At 61.1% G+C, this 21,764-nt stretch overlaps 7 protein-coding genes across 7 annotated transcripts; 2 read left to right on the plus strand and 5 right to left on the minus strand.

Annotated features, from left to right (window-relative positions):
• Nucleotides 1-92: 92 nt before the first annotated feature.
• Nucleotides 93-2,505, plus strand: EHS24_004578 (uncharacterized protein; the record flags this gene model as incomplete). Its single annotated transcript, XM_028620144.1, has 7 exons — nt 93-131; nt 312-385; nt 432-439; nt 514-564; nt 609-622; nt 752-843; nt 894-2,505. The coding sequence occupies 7 exons, from the start codon at nt 93-95 to the stop codon at nt 2,503-2,505; spliced, it is 1,890 nt and encodes a 629-aa protein (XP_028479116.1).
• A 620-nt stretch (nt 2,506-3,125) lies between these two features.
• On the minus strand, nt 3,126-4,689 carry HST2 (Sir2 histone deacetylase Hst2; the record flags this gene model as incomplete). Its single annotated transcript, XM_028620145.1, has 5 exons — nt 3,126-3,821; nt 3,881-4,195; nt 4,251-4,295; nt 4,422-4,582; nt 4,635-4,689. The coding sequence occupies 5 exons, from the start codon at nt 4,687-4,689 to the stop codon at nt 3,126-3,128; spliced, it is 1,272 nt and encodes a 423-aa protein (XP_028479117.1).
• Nucleotides 4,690-5,182: 493 nt separating this feature from the next.
• EHS24_004580 (uncharacterized protein) lies at nt 5,183-8,719 on the plus strand (the record flags this gene model as incomplete). Its single annotated transcript, XM_028620146.1, has 5 exons — nt 5,183-5,301; nt 5,384-5,473; nt 5,526-5,628; nt 5,669-6,032; nt 6,267-8,719. The coding sequence occupies 5 exons, from the start codon at nt 5,183-5,185 to the stop codon at nt 8,717-8,719; spliced, it is 3,129 nt and encodes a 1,042-aa protein (XP_028479118.1).
• Nucleotides 8,720-8,999: 280 nt separating this feature from the next.
• On the minus strand, nt 9,000-10,719 carry EHS24_004581 (uncharacterized protein; the record flags this gene model as incomplete). Its single annotated transcript, XM_028620147.1, has 4 exons — nt 9,000-9,138; nt 9,193-9,725; nt 9,793-10,245; nt 10,390-10,719. 4 exons carry the CDS (start codon nt 10,717-10,719, stop codon nt 9,000-9,002), a joined length of 1,455 nt encoding a protein of 484 aa, XP_028479119.1.
• Nucleotides 10,720-11,213: 494 nt separating this feature from the next.
• AVL9 (late secretory pathway protein avl9) lies at nt 11,214-14,137 on the minus strand (the record flags this gene model as incomplete). Its single annotated transcript, XM_028620148.1, has 9 exons — nt 11,214-12,041; nt 12,086-12,205; nt 12,242-12,390; nt 12,429-12,548; nt 12,585-12,734; nt 12,849-13,099; nt 13,145-13,221; nt 13,260-13,397; nt 13,487-14,137. 9 exons carry the CDS (start codon nt 14,135-14,137, stop codon nt 11,214-11,216), a joined length of 2,484 nt encoding a protein of 827 aa, XP_028479120.1.
• Nucleotides 14,138-14,399: 262 nt separating this feature from the next.
• On the minus strand, nt 14,400-18,407 carry EHS24_004583 (uncharacterized protein; the record flags this gene model as incomplete). Its single annotated transcript, XM_028620149.1, has 4 exons — nt 14,400-14,606; nt 14,656-17,740; nt 17,791-18,045; nt 18,115-18,407. The coding sequence occupies 4 exons, from the start codon at nt 18,405-18,407 to the stop codon at nt 14,400-14,402; spliced, it is 3,840 nt and encodes a 1,279-aa protein (XP_028479121.1).
• A 271-nt stretch (nt 18,408-18,678) lies between these two features.
• EHS24_004584 (uncharacterized protein) lies at nt 18,679-21,675 on the minus strand (the record flags this gene model as incomplete). Its single annotated transcript, XM_028620150.1, has 11 exons — nt 18,679-18,729; nt 18,774-19,156; nt 19,194-19,567; nt 19,606-19,666; nt 19,703-19,918; nt 19,971-20,402; nt 20,464-20,777; nt 20,828-20,938; nt 20,986-21,059; nt 21,106-21,434; nt 21,534-21,675. The coding sequence occupies 11 exons, from the start codon at nt 21,673-21,675 to the stop codon at nt 18,679-18,681; spliced, it is 2,487 nt and encodes an 828-aa protein (XP_028479122.1).
• Nucleotides 21,676-21,764: the final 89 nt, after the last annotated feature.

Raw genomic sequence — 21,764 nt, forward strand, 5'->3', positions numbered from 1 at the left:
TCCTCATCCTGCTCCTCTCGCTATGGGTGTACAGCGTCCGGAGCGCCAGACAGCATCTCGACCGCGTCAGTTTTCGCCTCCTCCTCTGGAGCATGGTCTTTGAGATCATCTACGACGTAAACTACATTGCGGTGTGTTTCTCTGCGAGTCCGGTGGGTAATGGGCTTCTGTGGTTGTTTTAGGCGAGGGACGATCTTTGCGAGGGACGAACTCGGATATTGCCAGCAGTCATGCTGCTGGCGGTAGCCATGCGAGCATTGAGCCCATTTCCCCGCCAAAGAACCAGGCAGAGCTGACAACGTCTTTTCCAGAGCGTCATTGTCTCAAGGACCGCGGACGTGGGGTGCAGCGTTGGCATCTACTTTATGATTGGCACACTTGGCGTGTGAGTACAGCTGCATGAGACTTGGACACGAGCTGACGATCACAAGGGTGAACTGTGAGTGATCCTCTGCAGCTGTCAAACGAGCGTATTCCTGACCCCCCTCTTCCAAGACCTTTGCACCGCCATAGCCGTCAACCTCATGCTTACCATTGTGGTAGGCCTGAACCCCGTGATGCTCAGTGAGTTGGGTCGATTGTCTCCTGAATGCCAGCTGACCGAACAGAACTGGAGCGCTGGGTGAGTGCCGAGAGAAGTGTGGAAGAGATCGGCGAGGTTGGGCGATGGGCTCCACTGCTGTGCCAGTGATCAGCGTTTTGTTCGACTTGTTCCTTCCGCCCCCTGTGCATATCTTGCTAACCACCACAGTATGTCGGCGTCAGCATCTTTGTGGGACTCTTCGTGCCCATTGTCCCGGCCGCGCTCGGCCACTTTGGATGGGACCCGCTGTTAAACGTCTGGTACGTCCAATCACGCAACCGCACGTCCTCCTTTGCTCACAATCCCACAGCTGGATCCGCGCCGACACTGACAAGGCAAGGATGAGGAACTTTATTCTCGACCTGTACCTGTGGCAAATCCTGTCCTGCATCATCGCCACCGTGTCGGTCGCCGCGACGTTGATAAAGCTGTTCCGGCAGGGCCGCGCCACCTCCCGGGCTCTGTTCGACGGCAACAGCATCAACCTCGAGATGAGCGCCGAGTCGCACGAGATCAACTTGAAACCCAAGCAACGGAGCTTCCTTGCACGCATCCTCCGCCGCCGACGTCAATCTCACGACCGCGAGAACATGTTCGGCCACCTCGAGGACAAGTTTGTCGGCATTGCTCTGCGTATTTCTCTCTACCCCATCACTCTCATCATTGTCAACGGGCTCATCACCATTGGCGACCTCTACTTCTCGGCCAGCGGTGGCGTCAAAAACCAGGCTACCTACGGCCTCTACTGCGTCTACTATTTCCTGTACGGCGGGCGTGGTATCTTCTTTGCGGCGCTCGGTCTGTTTGTTGACCCTTGCATTGGCCGCGGCCTCAAGGCGATCTGGAAGACCAAGTACAGTAAAGAGGCGCGGGAAGCGCACCGGGAGATGGAACCCAAAGTGGCCCTGGGATCGGACGAGCTGCCCGTCATCCACACACCACTGTCGTCTCGCGTCGACCCGCTCAACATTGCTCACGAGGCTGGGCCCAATGGCAGTCTCGTCGAGCGGGCCCAGCGGACCTTGAACGGCGGCGAGCTGGGCACCAACAACAGCATGGGTCTTACCCAGCTGGAGCGACAAAACTCGGCGGCGTCGCTGGACATGCTCACGGCCCTCTTCATGAGCGATCCTGACGACTACCATGACCACTGGACGCAAGAGTTCCATGCCGAGAGCGGCGATGCTGGCCTGCGCAAGAAGCGCGCCAGCCGAAGAGCGCATTCCCTCCCCACCCCCAGATTCCACATTCCTCGCCTGTTCGGACGCCGCAAGTCCGAGATGGTCACGGCCGGCAGCGGTGACTGTGACCCATCCCCCAAACCAACACCCGACGACAGCCAAGCCGCTGGCCCGACACCAGTGCCCAGCGACGGCCCGCCGACGCCCATCCACGAGATGCCCACGCCGCCCGGATTCTCCATGACGTTTGCGGGTGTGCCGACCGATGCGCTCCCAGATATCATGGACGACCACGCGCACGATGTCGTCCTTCCCGAGGCGCTCGAGGCAGCGCAGGCCGCCGCGGCCTCGCACTCGGCGACACCGACGCCGCGCTTGGGCTCGATCCGTTCCGGCCTGCAGTCGGGCCTCACGTCTGGCCAGCGTACACCCATGGGCGGCACGCCGCCCGTCCGCCGCGGCTCGCTCGCCGAGTCGTCGGGCGTCTTGGGCCGCCGCGGTTCCATGATCGAGGCATATTCGGCACGACGCGGAAGCGTCGCCGCGCCACCAGGCTCCCTCCGTTCGTCTATCAACAACGGCCGCCCAGGGCCCAGGCGCGGCGCGACGCTCCCGCCAGGTCTCCACCTGCGGGACAGCCTCGAATCGCCCCGCTCACCGCGCGACGACAGGCGAGTGCGACGCGAGCGCGCGTTGGAGATTGCCGAAAAGCTGTACGAGGAGATGGAGGCGCAGCTCTGAGAGAGCGGAGGGGGAGGAGGGGTGTGCGGGGTCGCGGCGCCGATCAGAGAACAATTTGTTGTAGAACTAGAGACCGAGGACGCGCGTGCGAGTGCAAGCACGCGGCGCCGGCGACAATCTTATTATCCTAGTAGGTGGGGGCGGGGCGGGCGGGTGTGTGGGTTCCTCTCTATTACTTGGGCATTTTATTTTTGGGTAGATGTCATGCGATGAAAATTCACGTTCATTCATAAGCTATGAGCGACCTTCTTGGGTGAGTGCTCGCTCTGTGTCATTGTGTGTTACCCACATGTCTGTCTCACGGACGACTACGCAGACAGACTGGTGAACAAATGGAGCAAGCGGACAGGAGACCCTGGTTATCTCTGGTGTCCGTGCCATTTTGACCTCGGTGGCAAAATTATCTCGTGAAACGGCAGACAGCTCGTCGCCCAGCCGACCGACATGGGACTGAGACGACTGGGACATTCACCCTCGTTGAATGTACAAGGAAATGTGAACGCCAATGCTGGTCTCGCTCGTCAGGGTGACCGCTTGCAGGAGGACGACTCTGGGGCCTCAATCCTAGTTATATAAAATTCTACCTCTGTACAACACCACCCCCACCCCCGACCCCGTTTTTACACTTTAGCTTTATCCTTCACCTTGGGCGCTTGCCTGTCCTTGTCCTTTCCCTGGTCCTTGATCTCGACGCGCGCCACAGATTCCGCCAGTGCGTCCACCTCCGTGTCCTCACCCTCGCCGGCCACGTGTGTACCCGCCGATGGCGAGCTAGGCGCAGGGCCAGACCCAGCCCCGGCTTCGAGCTCGGACCCGTCAGCAGCAGGCACGGCGGCGGCGGTGGGGGTGGTGGGCTTTGCCTCGGCGAGAGGAGGAGGGGGAGGAGTGGAGGCGGCGGCGCTCTGGTCTGCCACCTCGGGCTCGCTCTCGCTCTCGCTCTCGCCTGCCTCCTCCTCTTGCTCCTCCTCCTCCTCAGACTCGTCTGCACCAAGCCACTTCTTCTCCCGCTCGTTCCAGTGCTGTTTCAATGTTTTGTGTCCCGCGGCCATCTTGTCGTCTAGCTCCGTCTCCCACCCCAGCTCAGCAGCGAGGATGCGCACGGCCTCGTCTGCGTCGCCGAGGAACACGCTGTCCCGCGAGCTCTTGGGCGACGAACTCTTCTTGAATGGGTTGAAGCGGCGGGCGAAGGGGCCGACGGCCTCGCGGTTGATCAGGACGCGCGGGACGTCGCTGTCCACGACGTGCACTAGAGAGGCAAAGGGCTCCACTTGGAGGGACGTGCCGATGACCAGAAGGAGGTCGCAGTCGAACAGTTCCTATAACGTTAGCTACGGGTGTCTCGGTCAGACCTCATCGCAGCTCGCGCTTGACTAACCCTCTTCATCTGGAAGAACTCTGGTGGCAGTCCCTCGCCAAAGAACACAATGTCGGGCTTGACGAGGCCGTCGCACCCTGCGCGATCGCAGCGCACGACCTTGCCTTCCCTCACACCTGAACGAACGACATGTTCAGTGCTCGCGCTGCGGCTGCACGCCAAACAGTGGGCGGTTGCAAACGAGCCATGTGCCTCGAGCACCAGGTCGACTGGCACTCCGGCAGCCGTCTCAAGAGTGTCAATGTTCTGGGTCCAGACGCGCTGCAGCAGGCCCTTGTCGTGCAAAAGGGCCAAGAAGTAGTGTGTCGGTGTGGGCTATGGCATCAGGAGTGTCCAGGTCGTGCATGTGGTTATGCGTGTGGTGACTCACAAAGTACTTTCCCGGGTACAGATCCTTTGCCAGTGTCCAGAATGGCTGTGGTGTTGTCAGGCCAGGCACCCCCGTACGCCGCTGGTGTAGACTGTGTGATATCCGGAGCAATGACGCCGACTCCACGCCGACCAGTTTGCCACCCGCCAGTCTTTTGGCCTCGATACTCACCTCTGGGCGAACCTCAAAGTAGTCGAGCGTGAACACTGCCTCGGGGAAGGGCAGGTTCAGCGCAGCGAGGTTGTCGTACAGGCCTGTACCAGGTGATCGAAAGTCAGGGATACCAGCCGACGTTGAGATTCCCGCACCAGTCAAGACGGCAATGTTTCGTGCTGTAAAGAGAATGTCAGCTGTCTGTCAAAGGTAAGGGTGCAGCGGACATACCTTTTCCATCACGAATCAGCTTTGCAGCCTTCTTGAGGGCGTCGTCGTTACCCATGGTGGGATGGGAGATGGTTGGAATGAGCAAGTGGAGGTTGCGGAATGACAGAGGTAGAAGCTTAAGTGGGGGTGACATCTGGCTGCTGGCGCTCTGGTCGTGGGTGTGGCACCAGCTCCGATGGCTGTGATGGCTCACCACTCGCATCAGTAGGCAGGCGGAATACCGGTTGACGTGTGTTGGACGCGTCTTCCCTCCTTGCCCTATCCCTCCATATCATCGTTTCCGTCCTTGTCATGGTTTGCCCTTTTATGACTCTCAGTATACTCTGTACAAGCACCTCAGCATCACTCTGATCGCTGCTTTGCTTTACTCCCGTCACAGCGCACCGGCACATCCATCCTCGCCACCCGCGGGCACACCACACACCACATACCACACACACACACACACACACAACCGCCCCACCGTCACCCACATCCATCTCTTCTTCCCTCCTCCCCTCCCCCCTTCTCTCCCTTTTTCTCTCAAGCCCCCATCCGACTCCAGCGCCATGTCTTCACCTCCATCACATCAGCCAGCGACACCGAACCAAGACACCCAGCACTCAACGTCGCTGTTTGGCGGCTACTCGTCTTCCCAAGAAGGGCGAAACATGGAGAGCCCCGGAACGTGAGTGTCGCGTCGCTTGCACTTGTCCTCACCTTCTTGCATCATTCCATCCACCCATTTGCGTGTCCTGACATACATACAGCAACAGCATGGGTTCAGGTTCAGATTCAGGCTCTGACTCTGACTCGGACCTCGAGATACTCGGTGCATTGGATGACGGTGGCCTCGAGTTGTAAGCTGCGACCGAGACAGCGACGTTTGGCTGACCGCAGAATAAAAAGCAGACAGGAGGTCCCCAACAATCGCAACCTCTTCAGCGGCATCTCATTCCACTTCCTCAACGAGGACTCGCCGTGGCACCAGCAGTTCATCTGCGGCCTCATCGAGGTGGGTTAGGTTTGTATGTCCATAACTAACTATCCCACAGGGTGCTGGTGGTAAGGTGGTCTACGACTGGCCCAAGTCGAGCGTCGACATTGTCATCTTCCCTTGCTCAGCGAAAGGCAAGCTTGATGTCCGCTTCGCCGTCATTGCCCGCCTCGTGAGCAATGCCGCCGATGGCGTCTCGGAGGAGTGGATCACCGACTGCCTCTGTGAAGGCAGCCTCCTTCCTCTCAACTTGCACCTCATCCCGCCTAGTGACGGGAAACGCTACCACCGCATCCAAAGCGCACTTGCTGCTGGCCACCCCTCGAGGGGAAACGGCCCGTTGCCCACTCCCAGCGAGCCAGCGTCGGAGCTCGTCACCAACTGGCTCGCCAAAGTCGACGTCTCTCAACCTGACGAGGGTGGTGCGTCACAAACCGCCCGTGAACGGATTGTAGCTTCGAGATCGTCACTCCACTCAGCAACCAAACTGTCGCCTTGCCTTCCACCACTGTTGGAGGTGACGTCCGTGCACTCCTCACCGCGCAGCCTCTCCCTCCAACCCTACCTCCCCAGGCCGCCTCCCCTCAGGCTTGTTTCCCGGGACTCCTCACCTTCCCCCAAATCGACCGCAAAGGTCCGCAAACTTTCCTCAACAGCTCCCAAGATTGTGACCATGGACGTGGATGCAGTCAACACTTCCTCCGCCTCTGAACTGGGAAGCCACGACGATGGTCCTGCGCGTGACGAATTCGGCCGCTTTTTGCCAAAGGGTGCCACTGCCGCCAACCGAGCACGTTGGACCAAAATTCGCAGCGAGCGCGCCGACGCGTCTGCCAAGTCGAAGGCACCCAAGACCAAACCGTCCGCTTCTACCTCCAAGTCCAAAACTTCCAAGGGCAAGGCGAAAGCGAAAGCCGAAACTTCAAGCACCCCCAAGAGACGGTTAACGGCCATTGTGGCATCCGATGTCGAAGAAATGGACCTCGATAGTGATGATGGTTTCGACCCTATGGAGGACGACGTCATGGACGGGGAATTCGCAATGGACAACCCGGACAACTACGACTATCGTTATGGACCTCCTGCCAACGACGACGACTCAGAGTTTCAGCCCAACGACGCGTCGTCGGCGACTCCCACGCCTTCCCCGCCACCCGTGCCAGAGGTCGGCTCGGACAAACCCCTCTCGATCAAATCACACGAGACTAGCCGGTCAACATCCTCCAGCCTCAGCTCAGCTCCCGCTCCCGCGAAAGAGAAGGAGGAAGGCAAAGTTAACAAGGAGTCGGTCCAGGCCAAGCACAAGAATCTTCCCGCGCCAAGTCGTGGCGGTACCACGGCCAAGAGGCCTGTCTCGTTGACAGTCGTCACCACCCAGGTTCCATCCAGAGAACCCCCCAAGATGTTAGCTCCATCCGTTGTGACCACCAAGCCACCCAAGACGTCGCCAGTGGAGCTAGCAAGGGCCATGGTCGCCGCCAACTCCAAAAAGTTGACTCCTATCGCAACCAAGCGTACTGCAGCCCACCTTTCACCCAACCCAAGGGCTTCCGCCTCACAGTCACCTTTGCCCAGTCCAGCATCGCCTCCAGCTCGTCCGGCACCAGGCCTCCCGGAGCCATCCCCTCGTAAGATGGGTGTCGCTGAGACTCTGCTTTCACTGGCCAACCCAGCCCCTACTCCGCGGCTCAGTCCATCCTACCAGCCTCGTCCTGTCTCAACTTCTCCTCAAACTGCCACCAGTCTGACCGCACTTCCTTCCGATGCCGATTACTTCAACCACAAGCATTTCACTGGCCGTGCCCACCACGATGTCGACGACTCTGCGTTCGCTCACTTGATGGCCACCCGGGCGAGTGGTCAAAGTGACATCCGTTCCTCGCTCAACGCACCGGATTCAAGTCGTGGTCGTCCCCCTGTGTCCATTGCTCTGCCTTCCCGTCCCCCTGACCGTGTCGCCTACTCGCCCACTGTCAGAACTCCCCGCAAGTCAAACATAGAGCGGCGCAACCGAAGTGCCAGTGTGGAACCTCAAGAGCGGCAGACATATGGTGCGCGCAGAGACGACGGATGTCGCCGCGGCGATGAACCAAACCGCCGTCATTCTGAACAGTACTCGCGCGCTCGCAGTCCACCACCCCGTGCTAGCCAGACCTTTGGTGGAGACCGTCGCCCTTCCCAAGCAACCTACGATCTTCCGAACCATCAGCGACGAAGCAGTGACCCCCGCAGCAGCCCTAGCCGGCCGTCTTGGTCACCGAACAGCCGCGATAGAGGGTGGGGGCATTCAGGCCGTTCCTTGCCAGCCGTTGGCAGGGATCCTATGGATGCCGACTGTTACCGCCCTCCCCTCGACTGGGACGACGACAATCCGGATGCCGATCGCCAACGCCAACGGATACCCGTCAACCGCCCCGTCTCCCCTTCAGCCCCAAAGCGACTGCCTGATGGCCTTCCTGCCCGTCCTCAGAGTACGCCTCTTCGGCGTTCAGAGACTGCGATTCCAGTCCGCTCCGCAATGCGCCCAGCAGTTCGTCCAGAAATGCCCCGTGACCCGGGTTCCCCGGTGCAAAAGCAGATGCCAGCCGGCGAACGGATGGTTAGGAGTCACCTGAATGCGCTTCCCTCGACAAAGGTTCCGCAGCGAGCGTTTGCGCCCTCGGACAAAGGGAAGGAAAACGTCAAGGACAAGGACAAGGACGAGGACAAGGATAAGGACAAGCGGTCCCACGAACTCCCTCCTCGACCAAGCCAGAATCTGCCAGCTGCTCCCAGGCCCGTGCAGGCCCCAACCTCGTCAACAGGGTACCGCGTAAAGACTCTACGCAACTCGCTCCACGCCGCCAGCACATTTTCTTTCCCTCAAGAGCAGATGGGTGTCGAAAAGGCGCGCCCCCCTAGATGGCGCCCGATTGCGCCAAAGACGCCTGTCCCGGCCACCAGTTCCACCAGCCCCACGGGTGACCCAGCCCCGAGCTCGCAGGTAAACCGGGCTTTGAACAGCGGGGGCTCTGAGCCCAGTAGCGCCGCCAAGCGGCCTGCGTCTGCAGTGATCCCAGTGCCGTACGAGAGAGATCCGAGGAAAAAGTCCAGGCCCAGCGCTGAGTGAGCTGGCCAAAGTGAATACAGTAAGTGGTTTGTGGCGTGTCTGGCTGACCACTCAGAAAACCCCGCAAGTATGTTGCTTGTTGTGACCGAGTCCAAAACCTTCTTGGGTACTACTTCCAGTTGGGTCAATAATGAGGATAGTCGGGCTGTGAGAGAACACTTCAGATACAAGACAAGACAGTGAGACAGTGAGATGGGTGCATATGCAGTGAAGAATGTGTTTTGTCTGGCGGCCAGAGGGTATGCCAAAGATAAGTGCAGTTGAGGGGGGTTTGTGTTCTCTAAGCCTGGGCACGAGGCGCGACGTGACGCGGTTTGGCACCGAGCCGGATACGCAGCCACTCGAAGAACGGCCTTCCGTAGCCGTAATACAGGACACCAAAGGCCGCGCCGCCGAGGTGTGCAATGTGGTTGAACATTCTGGAACGAGTTGTCAGTCACAGCCGTGATCATAAACCTGTCCGTTGTACTCACTTCCATCCACGGAACACGCCGACAATGTCCACCAGGACCATGGCTCCCACACCCCACGTGATGGGGAAGGCGACAAAGGGCAGGAAGATGAGGCTGACGCTGACGTCGGGGAACGCCAGGGCCGACATGGTGACGCACGCGTAGATGGCGCCGGACGCGCCGAGGCTGGGCAGGATGGCTTGGTGCGCGGCCAGGGCCTGTGCCGAGCTCAGCCGCGCGGGCGACTGCAAGGTACGCAGCAGCCGGGGCAGGCGGACAATGTTGGTCCACAGGTGCGAGCCGAGCGACGACGCGAGGCCCGCAGCGACGAAGAAGGCGATAAAGTGCAGAGCCGGGTTGGCCGTGTTGAGCTGGTTGTACTCGCCATCCTTGCCCCTGACGAGGTACTGGTACGTCGTGGCGCCAAAGGAGTAGAGGGCGATCGAGTTGAATGCGAGGTGGGTGAATTCCTTGTGGGAAAACTGTAAAGAGTCAGCGGCCATACACCACGGCAGGTGGTAAGGCAAATGGGAGATGTGCAGCAAACGGCTTTGCTGCCGATCGATCAAGCCGTCAAGAGCACATCTCTCCCAGCGTCCCAATGAGAACACTCGTACTCACCACACTGGTCAACATGGTCACACAGTTGGCCCACTCGGCCCTAGCTCCGCCACCGAGAATGACAGGACGGTGAAGGAACCACTTTGTCATGAACGGCTGGAGACTCTTGGTCTTCCAAGCGGCGAACACGCCTCCAAAGACACCAATCAAAGTCACGGCGGGCACATAGGACATGGGGCGGTTGATGGACGATTCTTCCCACATGACGGAAAGGCGGAGAGCGGGCTGGAAGAGGAAGTCGGGGAGGAAGGAGAGGACCTGGGGCAAGCGGTTGACGCGCGCCTGGGCTTCGGCAGTAAGAGCGATTTTGCGCGCCTTCCACAGTTGCTCATCGGAAGGAGTGGTGGGGACGATCCAGCGTCCGGAGGCGACGCGCTGAACCCAGTAGTCCGTTTCCGAGTTGGTTTCGGCCGCGGCATAGCAGTAGACGAGGGCAGAGGTGGTGAGGCAGAACTGGGCTGGTCAGCGCTGTGACGCGAGGAGAGCGAGGTAGGCAGACAATTGGGAGCACTGAATGCCAGCTTTGGCCGCAGTGACCTCGAAAGCAGGCCGTACTCCCCGGCTGCACCCATGGGTCCCATCTCACGTCTTACTCACCACAATAGGCCGCCAGATGCTCGGCTTCGGCAAGCCGCCGCTACCGGTCATGCCCTCCGTGACGGGAATAGCGATGCGGCGAGGAATAATCCTTCCGAGAGCTTGCCTCTGCGCTCCCACCGCCGATCCATGAACACCCCTCCTGAGGAGAGCCGCACGCGCATTGGCGAAGAGCGAGCTGGTGAAAGGCGAGGAGGAGGAAGAAGAGAAGGATGAAGGGAGGGGGAAGGAGGACCGCGACGAGCTGCCAAACTGTCGGATCGAGCGGGCGAACAGTGGCGTGGTTCCAGGAGGCGCACATGCGCGTGCGGCGCGGAGGCCGACCGACATGGTTTGCTGTTGGATGTCGATGGAACGAGCGAAGGTGTGGTTGGTTTAAAAGGTAAAAACACGGAGGATATCAAAGTTGGGCGGCAAACGGCGAAATGATGAAAGTGGGGGCCGGGAGGAGCGGTGACGACAGCGCGTTTTCGCCCCGGCTCGGCGATCGGATGTGGAGGTTTGGAGGCAATGCGCAAGCTGCGTCCAGTGACGTTCAGCGCATCTGTCTACGAGCTGCCAACATGTTTGTCACGATACGTGTCCCGGTATTGCCCTGCATGCTCTGAAAACTCATGGTGTGTTACGTGCTGTCTAGTCTTTTGGTCGTCGACCTTTCCCCTTGGGCCGACAAACGTGCTTCGGGCCATAAACGTTTAGACGCCAGTCATCGCCCACTGGTCGCTGGCATCCCCGCAGCCGTCATGCACCACTCTTCTGCCCACGAAACACTCTCCTCAGTCTCACTCCGTACCCAATGTCCCTTAATGTCCAGCACCTGACGCTTATGAAGGGCTTCCGGTTCCGCTAGGCTTCTTCTGCGGGCTCGAGCGGGGGCTGCCGTTCTGGAGGGACGATGCTTGGAGACTCATTGGCCTCAGCCCGCTCTTCTTCTCTGGCGGAGGTGCCTGCTTCTGCAAGCTGGCAATACGAGACCCAAAGAACGAGCCCACGGACGAGCCAAAGTTGCCCAGGGCAGCGCGCATGTCCGTCGACGGCTGGGGTGCAGCGGGTGCAGGAGCAGCAGCAGGTGCCGGGGCCGGGACGGGCGCCTCGGCGGCCATTGTAGGAGTTGTAGGTGTCTCGGCGGTCGTGGGCAGGGGGTTGGCAGGGGGGTTGGCCGCTGCCGCTGCTGCTGCGGCAGCACGACGCTGGCGCTCGGCCTCGATACGGTTGTTCACCTCGGACCGCACGCCGTCAAAGGCCTTGAAGAAGGACGACGAGGTTGTGGCGAACGCCGTGGACAGAGCCTCGCGTGTGGGGGCCAGACTCTCGTCCAGACGCAGGTCGTGCAGGCCCTCGGCAATGCGGATGCCAATGTCGGACACGGCGTTGGACTGGCCGTCGCATGGGTGGCGCGGCTCGCTGAGGTCAAAGATGACGGGGTCGGTGGTCGAGTCCCACACCTCGAACGCGGTTGTCCGGCGGAACGCGGCCGCATATGGCTCGGAGAAGGCGACGAGAGGGTTCTGCTCAGCCGCACCCATTGCTGCGCCGTTGGTAGACAGGAAGTCAGAGTACTTGAGCGACGCGAGGAAGGCGCAAATGTACTCTTCGAATCGTGCACGGAGGTCGTCGTCGCTGCCCACAAAGCCAGGTCGTTCTCCCTCGGGCTGGTTGTTAGCTACAGTTGCAGTAACATATAACTGTTACTCACCATGTTCCAAGACTCCTCGACGACGCGCACAATGTCGTCCATCCACTTGCGGTCGGCAGTGGTGAGCTGGACCAACCTCTCGATCTTGGGATCCGAGAATGTGAAGCTCATCTGCTCGATCTGAATAGGTTAACAAAGGAAGCCGCGGCAACCTACGTTGACAAGGACGTCATACTTGCAGTCCCGCTGCTGAGTGACAATCTGGTTGGTGGTGCCCACAAGCCACGCGTGGGCCTGCAGCATGTCCATTTGCTGGAGAGGGAGATACGGCTGGAACATGGCGTCGGCACCGAAGAGGTGCAGGGCTGGAGGTCAGCTTTAGAAAGTCAGCTCGGAAGCTCACGAAGACCCATGTATCGCAAGAGACTGGCACGATCGCTCGTGCGCAATGAGGTAGGACGGAGACGGTTCTTGCGCCCGTCCAAATGGGGTGCACCGCAGTCCCGCAAAGACATAAGGAGACCTGGAGGTTAGCTGCGCTGCGTCATTCGTAGCTCACCTGGTACCAAGGACACGAGGCTGTACTGGTATGTACACAGCATCTCGACGGGGTAGCCAAACAGCATGATACGCTTCTGCAAAAGGAGCATCTTGAGGAGCACAAGGGTACGGTGCCGGAACTTGTGTACCAGCTCGCGAAGGGAGGTTCCTGGGCGACATTAGCACGAGTACGAGAGCACGAGCTCCAGCCAAGCGACCAGGCAAGCGAGAGTGGCAGACACGTATCGGATCGGCGGCGCACAGACCCCGACCTCCGACTCACCCATATAAATAGCATTCTCGCCCGCCTTGCCTTCCAAGCTTGCGTTGAGCGACTCGTAAAAGTCCTCGAGGATCTGAGTGTTGCCAAAGTCGCGCTGGGCAAAGAATGCACGCGTCACGACGCCGAGGCGGTCGCGCACGGGCCCAAAGACTGGCTGCGATGCCAGCACGATGACTGCCTTTTGGACCATGCTCCGTGTCACGTCCGAGCCCTTGCGCAGGAGGTCGGCGGCCGCGATCTGGCGGTTGCACCTGGGGTGGATGAGCTCTGTCCACTGGGATGTTCCAGCCACTCACGAGATGCCAAAGAGGGTGCGGTTGCCTGGGACATCGGTCTCGGGGGCGCCCTCGGCTGGCGGCTGATAGATACAGTGCTGCCTGTCAGTTGACGCTACGAGGTTGGGCAACTCACGAAGAATGAGTAATCCTCGTCGCTGAGGTGGGAGCCGTCCGGGAGCGCAAGGAAGGGGAGGAGGCGTGCGAGGTCGTCATCGGCCTGGACAGCCGCCGCGAGGGACTCGGGGTACGCAAACTCGACAGTGGGGCCGATCTGAAAGAGGACAGGGGGCGTCAGCGAAAAACCCAAACCCACACAATGTCACAGCGTGTCACGCCACCTAACACCCCGAGGAGACTCACGAGGTGGTTAAAGTCCACAACAGCGATACCGAGGACGAGCGGGATCTCGCCCTCGCGCCCGCCCATGACGCTCAGGCCTAGTCCGCCAAATTTGGCTGGCGAGGTGCCCGCCGAGTGGCCGCTGTACACACTGCCGATTGTCTTGACGCTCGCGCGTGCCGGCGACGAAGTACTGGTCGCCAACGAGCCCAGGACCGTCCTCTCGCTCCTTGCGGGCGAGCCAGAGTGCAAGCTCGAGAGGTTGGGCGCCTCGGTCCAGGGGGAGGTACCGTCGTCAAAGCCGACCTCTTCAAACGACACGTCCGAGGTCGTGTTGGTGCTGACCGCACTTTGGTTGCTCTCGGTGCGCGCGTGTTTCGAGGGCGAGCCATTGGAGCTCGCGCGCGCGCTCATGCTCGTCACGGTGGTCGCTGTGGGCGTCGAGGTCTTTGTCGGGGACGACGCCGAGGAGGAGGAAGGGGAGGTCGAGGACCTTGCGCTGGGCATGGTGAGAGACGCGGGAAGAGTGGAGGCGGCGGGGTTCTTGGCGCCTGGCCAGCCGGCCGATCCCGAGCCCGCGAGCATGCGCGACGATGCTGGCGGGGACGGCGATGGCGATGGGGGAGTGATTGCGCGCGCGGCCGGCGCGTCACGCTCGATTATATCGGACATGGTGGTTGGAGGTGGTTGAGAGACGATTGAAACACGACACGACGGCAAAGAAAGGGGGAGAGATATCGTGCGCAACTGGCAATGTCCGCCTCCGTCCCCGTGCCTAAACACGTCACTTGGCTCCGAGCGTCCGAGCGCCGAGCTCCGTCCTCATTGTGGTCGTCCGCCGTCCTCGTGTAACCAAAGGCGCGTATACATGTTCCAATTACACAATTACTGACACGGTGTCCCACTTGTCTCTCCCACCCCTCCTCTGTGCTCATCATACCCGGCGGCTCTCCATGGCGCGCAGCTCGATACGCTTGAGCAGCTGCTTGAGGCTCTTGCCACCCTTTTGGCAGTTGTCCTCAAGCCATCCCTCAATCTCGACGCGGAGCGCAGAAAGCTGAGAGGTGATGGGCAGCTCGCCGTGGGACGCGGGGTTGAGGAGAGTGTCGAACAGACGCGTCCACAGGTCGGTCTGCCAGTACTATGACCGTCAGTGTTCATTCCCAAGACGCCAAAAATGCCACACTTACACGCTTGAGAGGTTGGTCAATCTTACACCGCTTGCCGGCGGGCGTGTCGACCGTCTCGGTGGCAATGTACTTGCCAAACAGCATGCAGTAGCAGATACCCGCAAGGCCAAAGTAGTCTGTCTCGTACGACCACGGCCTGCCCTCGCGCATCTCGACGCAGTCGCGCTCGTCCGTCTTCCAGTCGGCCACAAACGTCTGCTTCCGACCAGCAGGGAAGAGGGTCAGGTCTGCGGCGCGCCCAAAGTCGATGAGGCGCACACCCTTGTGCGACCAGCCGTTCTTGCCTGACCGGGTGTACTGCGGTGTCCAGGACGTCGGGCCGCCTTCCGAGGCCGGGATGCTGTCGAGACGCACAAGGCAGTTGTCGATCTTGAGGTCGCCGTGGATAATGTCTGCGGCATGGAGCCCCTCCACGAGCTTGAGGAGCTCCGCGGTGAAGAAGAGGGCTGCGAGCTCGTCCAGTGTCGATGGGCCTGAGGGGATGGCGGCAATCCCCCACACAATGGCCTTGTTAACCACATCGAGAAGTGTGCCCTGCGACGAATAGTCCAGGAGAAGGAAGGACTCGTCAGAGTACGAGCAAAGTCCACGAGGCCGGATGATAGAGGGCAAGAGGGCGGCGTCGACACGACGGTGCACGCGGTCAAGGACCACAGCCTCCCAGAGCGACCCGGGGCTCTCGACCTTGACGGCGACAAAGACATTGGCCTCGTCATCCTCGTCGTCGCTCAGGTCCTCGGCCGCGGTGCGAGCAGCAACGTCAATGCCAAGGAAGACGGCGCCAAACCCGCCCTCGCCGAGTTTGCCTGCCACCTCGTACTGCTTTCCAGCGAGATCGAGGACATAGGCATCGTCAGACGGGGCCATGGACAGGCGGGAGGAAGCCGTGCTGGAGCGACGAGCACGCGCCTTGGCAGCCTTTTGTAAAGCTGCCAAACGGTTGGAGGTCTCGCTCCTGCGGTCGACGAACAGTGGGAGCTCGGACACGGGCGGGTCCACCAGACGAAGGAGGTTGCTGATCACCGCGTCGTCTGCAGGGTTGCACGGGTTTAGCAAGTCGGGAAGAGGAGCGTCGGTTTGCGTGTCGTTGTTGTGGTCGACCACAACAAGAGTGTTCATCATCCCCGTAGCAGAGTCCATGTCCTGGCCATCCAACTTGACCGCAATGGTGTAGCCCTCGGGTACGCCGAACGCGCCCGTGTCGACCGAGCCGGAACGGTCATAGTCAGACGCGTGTCCTGTAGATGTAGGCTCGAGAGACTCGCGAGGGGAGGCGCGGGCCGACCCTTCCTCCTCGGCAATACCAGCAAGAAGCGGGCCGCTTGACAGCGCCCCGCCGTCCGATGCGCCGTCGTCGATCTCCGAGAACGTGCTTGCGCGGCGGGATCGTCCAGTCGTGGCGGTGTACGTCGTGTACTCGCATGTACGCTCCGTGATAGGGGTCATGATGTTGAACTGGCCAAACCGGCCATAACGACGCATTTCGCGGTCGTCGTCCGAGTACTCGCCTTCTTCTTCATACGCCGCTTCGGCCGCGGCCTCGGCTTCAGCCTCAGCCTCCGCCTCCGCCTCGGATTCCTCGTCAATGACACCGCCCTGCTGGGCCTCGTGGTTGGCGAAGATGTTACCCCGTGCGGGCGCGGGTGTGGCGGCAGGCTGGTTCTCGGCGTCTGCGTCGTAGATGCCAAACGCACGAGGCTTGGACGACGAGGCCAGGGGCGTGCGGGCAGCCAGAGGTTGCTTGGCTGCGGGAGCGGGAGTCTCGGCAAACACAGCGAGCTTGCGCGTGCTGCTCGGTGGGACGGCGTTCTCGTCCTGCGCGCTGTTCTCGTCGGCGAAGATGTTGAGCTTGCGTGGTGCGCTGGCGTTTTCATCCGCAAAGACGTTGGGGGTTTGAGGGGGTACGGCCTGGCGAGCACCTGGGGCTGGGCAGGGAGTGGGAGGGACCATGCCGCCTGGGGTCATCATGGAGACGGCGTGGCGGGGAGGGAGAGGCGTGGGCAGACCGACGTCGTCGCCGTCGTCCTCGTCCTCATCCTCGTCGCCGCTCGAGTCGTCGTCGCTGTAGTCGCGCACCTTGCCGCCGTGAATCGTCTGGTTGAAGAGACCCATGACTTCTTCGTTGGCGAGCTTGGTGTTGAGGGTAGGCGATGGCGGGCGCACAATCTTGACGGGCTTGGGCGAGCTCGCGCCGGGCTTGTGCCACCCGCGCTCCCAGTCCTTGAGCTCCTTCCAGTCCTTGCCCAGGAGCCCGAGCTTGCGTGCGCGAATCTCCTCAAAGCTCCACTCCTCGCCGCCACGGAACGTCGCGTCCCAGTCGAACATGCGGCGCTCAATCTTTCCGCGCGAGTCGCGCACGTCGGCTCCGCCGGTGGGACACACCCACGGCGCGGCGTGGAAGTGTTCCTTCTTGCTCTTCTTTGCTGGCGGCGGCTTGCGAGCGCTGGGAGGTGCCGGAAGGGGATGGACGGCAGGGATGGTAGGGACGCCGGCGGACACGCCGACAGTGTCAAAGTTGCGCAGAGGGTCAGCGCGGAGCAGCTCTGCGTCGGATGCGGGCGCCTTGGGACGGAGCCCGCCTAGCACCTCGGACGCTCCGTGCACGACATTGCCCGCCTCGCCCGAGTCCTTGAACACCTCGAGCTTGGGCGTGCGCGGCGCGACTGCCCGGCCTTGTTTCAGCGTCTCGCCCTTCCACGGGGTGGCCTCGACGGTGTTCTCCTTCCGGCGACCGTCGCGGGTGCCAAAGTCGTCCCATGGGGTCGTCTCTGGCTGCTCGGCGGGAGCACCGGCGTCCTCGGTAAACACCATCATCTTGGCGCCGTTGCGTGCCGTGCTGGTAGACCTCGAGCCGGACGCCTGGGTGGTGGCACCAGCGAGCCCGCTGCTGCCGCTACGCTGGCCGAGGGCGTTGCGCTGGGACGTCGAGGGAGTGGGCGCCGGCGTGGGGTCGTCGTCGGGCACCTGGCCGCTGGGCGGGGCCATGATACGCGTGAGGAACGCGGTGTGTCGGTTCTTGAGACGCTCGATGGGCGCGGCCTTGCGCGCAATGCCCAGACGGTACACGTCGTCGGCCTTCTTCTTGCTGGACAACGAGTCAGCTGCGTGTCCACCGACAGCTCGTCAGCTACTCACCGGCCCATACCCTCGAGCGCCGCGGCCCACTCTTCGTAAAAGTTGGCGTGGCGGGTGCCGATATCGCGCGACTCGAGAAACGACCACACCTCCTCCCTGCGCTCCACCTGGCGCGCGTACATGACCCAGAGCTTGAGGTATCGCGCGTCCTGGGCGTACCGCGCATCGTCGACGAAGCGGCGCGTCGTGCTTTCAAGCAGGGGCAGGACCTGGGCCGGGGACGAGGGAAAGTGCTGAACCAAAAAGGCCACATAGCTGAGTGCAGGTGTCAGCATGCAACGTCGTCGCCACCGACGCAGACTCGGACCCGACCGCAACACTTACCGATTATACACGTCCAACACGTCCTGGACGCCGTCGACCATGTCTTCTCCTTCCCTGTCGCGCCGTTCGGCCTCTTCAATGTCCTTCTGGAACCGCTCGATGCCCTCCTGGACGACGCGGGACCCTTCGTCCGACCGCGCCTTGTCAAACAGCACGCCGAGGGTCGCTGCCGAGCGGCCAGATGCCAGCGGCCGAATGTTCTCCTTTTGCGACTCGATGAGCGCAAAGTCCGTCACGGGGGCCGCGACCTCGGGCGACCCGTGGCGGTGCGGCGTTGGTGGCGCCGCGCTCATGGCTGTGGGTTGTGGGTTGTTGGTTGTGTTGAGATGTAGTTGGATGGTGTTGGAGGGAATAGAGAAATCAGTCGCCCAGTTGTTTGGTCCACTTCCGCCTTCAGGGTCGAGAGCCCTTATCACATGTGCCACGTGTTCAATTTATGACGTGTAGATCAAAGTATAATGACCCCTTTCTAATTTCATTTGAAATCCCACGCCCCCATTTATAAACAGCTTAGTGCATACAAGCAGACAACAATACAATCCCCTCGTCCATCCCCTGCTTGCTCTATGCAAGATACTGCAGCTTGTTACGGTCATGCTCGTCGCGCTGGAGATACTGTACAGATGTCAGCCCACTTGTCATTTCACGCGTATACCCACCTCGCGCTCAATGAGGCTCTCGACACGCTTCTTAATCTCCTTGACGTCGGGCGGGAAGCGCTTCGACACGTCCGTGACGACGGCATCAATGAGGAGCTGAAGCGTCATCTTCTTGCGGCCCTTCATGATGCGGACAATGGTTGCCTCCATGACCGAGACGCGGTCGATGGCGACTTGCTCGTTGGTCTTGCGCGACTCGTCGGCCGAGAGGTCCTGCTGGATCTGGTTGATCTTGAACTTTATCCTGTCGCTCGTAAACCCCTTGTTGAAGGCAAACTTGTCTGTGGGCTCGACGGCCTTGCCTGCTGGACGCTTGATGAGGACGCGGGTGCCCTTGCGGCCCATGGAGAGGGACTGGAGGACGCGGATGAGCTCGGACGATTCTGCGCAGGTCAGCGTTGGCAAGCATGTACCACCTACCAATGCCCGTCCTGCTCTTGAGCTCCATAAAGTCCAGCACGTCCGCCTCGGTGAACTGCAGCAGCACGACGGCCTGGAACAAGCTGACGCCAATCTCGTATTGGCCGCTGTCGAAGCGGGCCGTGAGGGTGACCGTGGCGAGCTGGTGGCGCCACGACAGCTGGCGGTTCTGGTGCTGGGTCGAGTACCAGGTCGTGAACGTGTCAATGGAGCTCTGGAGCTGCGGGGTAAGCTTAAAGTCCCACCCATCCTTGAGCAAAGGGTACGGCGGCCACGCCGACTCGGTGAGGACGTTGGCGGTGAATTCGCCATACGACGAGTCCTTGAACTGGCCCGGGTTCTTGACGCGAGCAGACTGGTACGCCTTGACGAGGCTGGTGGGTCAGCAGAGGTACAGATACGTTTTACCCACGTTTCAGACACCTGGAGGTCCTTCATCATGACGTCGCCAGACGTAAACTCGTCGCCCATTTCTGCGCGGGTCAGCACCATCACATACGCGAACCCACCATTTTGAAGCTTGACAATCATGTTGCGCTCCATGTCATCACTGGCGCTTTTATTGAGCAGGAGACGCTTGGCGAGACCTGACGCGTAGAACGCGCGGAACACGTCCTTGTCCCTCGTAAAGCCCACGAGCGCGATAATCTCGTCGAGGAGGGCGTTGAACTCGCGTTCAGTCCCCGACCCTTGGCCCTTGCGCATCGCGGCGTCGAGGTGCTTGGCTGTGGGAAGGTCAGCCCCAAACTGAAATGGCACTAAACAGCATGGCCTCACCGATCCACTCTGCAGGCGCATTCTGCCTGCTGCCCAGGCCGGCCTTGAAGCCCGACCGCACGGCCTCCTCGAGCTCGAGCTGGCGGAGGCGCTCGTGCTGGGGGATCTTGCGGGGCTCGGCCATCGCGACGTCGTCTTGGCCATCTCCATCCTCCCCCCCTTGGTCATCTGCCTCTTTCTGCGCCGCAGTAATGTTCTTGGGCGGACGGGAGAACAGGACCGCCACGGCGCGGTCGGCAAACCGCTTCAGCTTGAGGGTACTCTCGATCATCTGGGCGTCGTTGGCCGGGTCCGAGATGACGGTGCGTATACGCGTCTCGATGTGGTCGTGGATGGCCTTGCAGAAGAGGTTGAAGGCGCGCGAATCCACACTGTACATGTACAGGTACACGATCGCGCCCATTTCCCCGGCGTACATTGCTTCGTCGAGCGCTGCGGGTCGGGTGGGTTAGCCCAAGTTCAACGTCGCGCGCCACCTGAACCGCCCACTCACCTTTCTGCACCACGCGCGCGGCGACCTTGGCGCCATTCTCCTCGCGGACAATCACGACCGCCTTGTCGGCCACCTGCGACGACACGACGGCGCGCGCGCGCTCGGCCTCCTCGGCCTCCTTGTCCAGCGCCCACTTGACATACTCCATGGCGCCCAGCGCCCCAGTCTCGACATTGGACACGTGCGTCGCCGCCATGGCCGCATAGTGTTCCTGCGTCTGGACGAGGTACGGCTTGACGAGGTCGTCGGGCGTCGCGAGTCTGTTGGCGAGGGCGACGACGGCCGTGGCAGCAGGACGCAGCGCGGCGTCGGGTCTGTTGTGGGTGTGAGCAACAGTGGCTTTCGCCGGTATATGGTCACCTACCCTGCGGCCTCGCGCTCGGCGGCGGCCCACGCGAGAAACTCGTTGCGCGTGTTCTCGAGCAGCAGGTCGTTGCTCCACACGAGCTTGCGGAACTGGGCCGTCGCGCGGTCCCTGCCACAAGTCAGCTAACCGGCAAGGAATCATGCTGCCCAGCTCACAGAATACTCATGTTGCCACTACCCTCGATGCAGTACACTCTGTCGAGGTACACACACAGCGCAGCCAGCAGCGTCTGTAAACGCAGGTCAGCAACACTTTCCGCAAGATTAGCAACCTACCACATTCGCCTCGAAGCGTTCCCACTGGCCGACCAACCTGCCCAACCATTTACCCCCGCCGCCATTTCCATTCCCATTCCCATTCCCATTCCTGTCGCCGAGGATACTCGCGCGGCACTCGCGCTGGATCCCGCGGCACGCGTTCACGAGGTTCTCCTCGATGTTGTCGTACACCTTGCGCAGGTCGACGCGCGGGTCCGCCACGAGGTGGCGGCAGCAGTTGGCGATGGCGTGGAAGCTCGTCGGCGTCGGCTGGCCGGCGAGCAGGCGCGGGATGGCGAGCTCGATGAGGTCGAGCTTGGTCGCCGAGTCGAGCGGGATCACGGGTTCTGGGACGTGTCAGTCAACTCAACGACGGCACATCGTGTAGCTTGCGGGAGGCTCAGAGCACAGGACAAAGCTACGGGTAGAGATAGGCGTGTACCCACGGTGGAGGTCCAGGCGGAGGACCTTGCCGCTCGCGCCCTTGTCCTTGGCCTGCGGGGCGAGGATGTCAATGTGCGCATTCTTCGAGGGCTTGTACGCGCTAAAGGCGTCCGAGGAGCGCGGTAGGATGACCAGGGAGGTCATTGTTGGGGGGCAAGTGAGATGTTGAGACACACTCGTGTGGAGGGACCCAAATGAGTCTGGGAGATAGATGGCGTCTCATGACTGACGTA

The sequence above is a fragment of the Apiotrichum porosum genome (genome assembly GCF_003942205.1).
Source record: "Apiotrichum porosum strain DSM 27194 chromosome Unknown scaffold_2, whole genome shotgun sequence".
In the NCBI taxonomy this organism is placed as follows: Eukaryota; Fungi; Basidiomycota; class Tremellomycetes; order Trichosporonales; family Trichosporonaceae; genus Apiotrichum; species Apiotrichum porosum.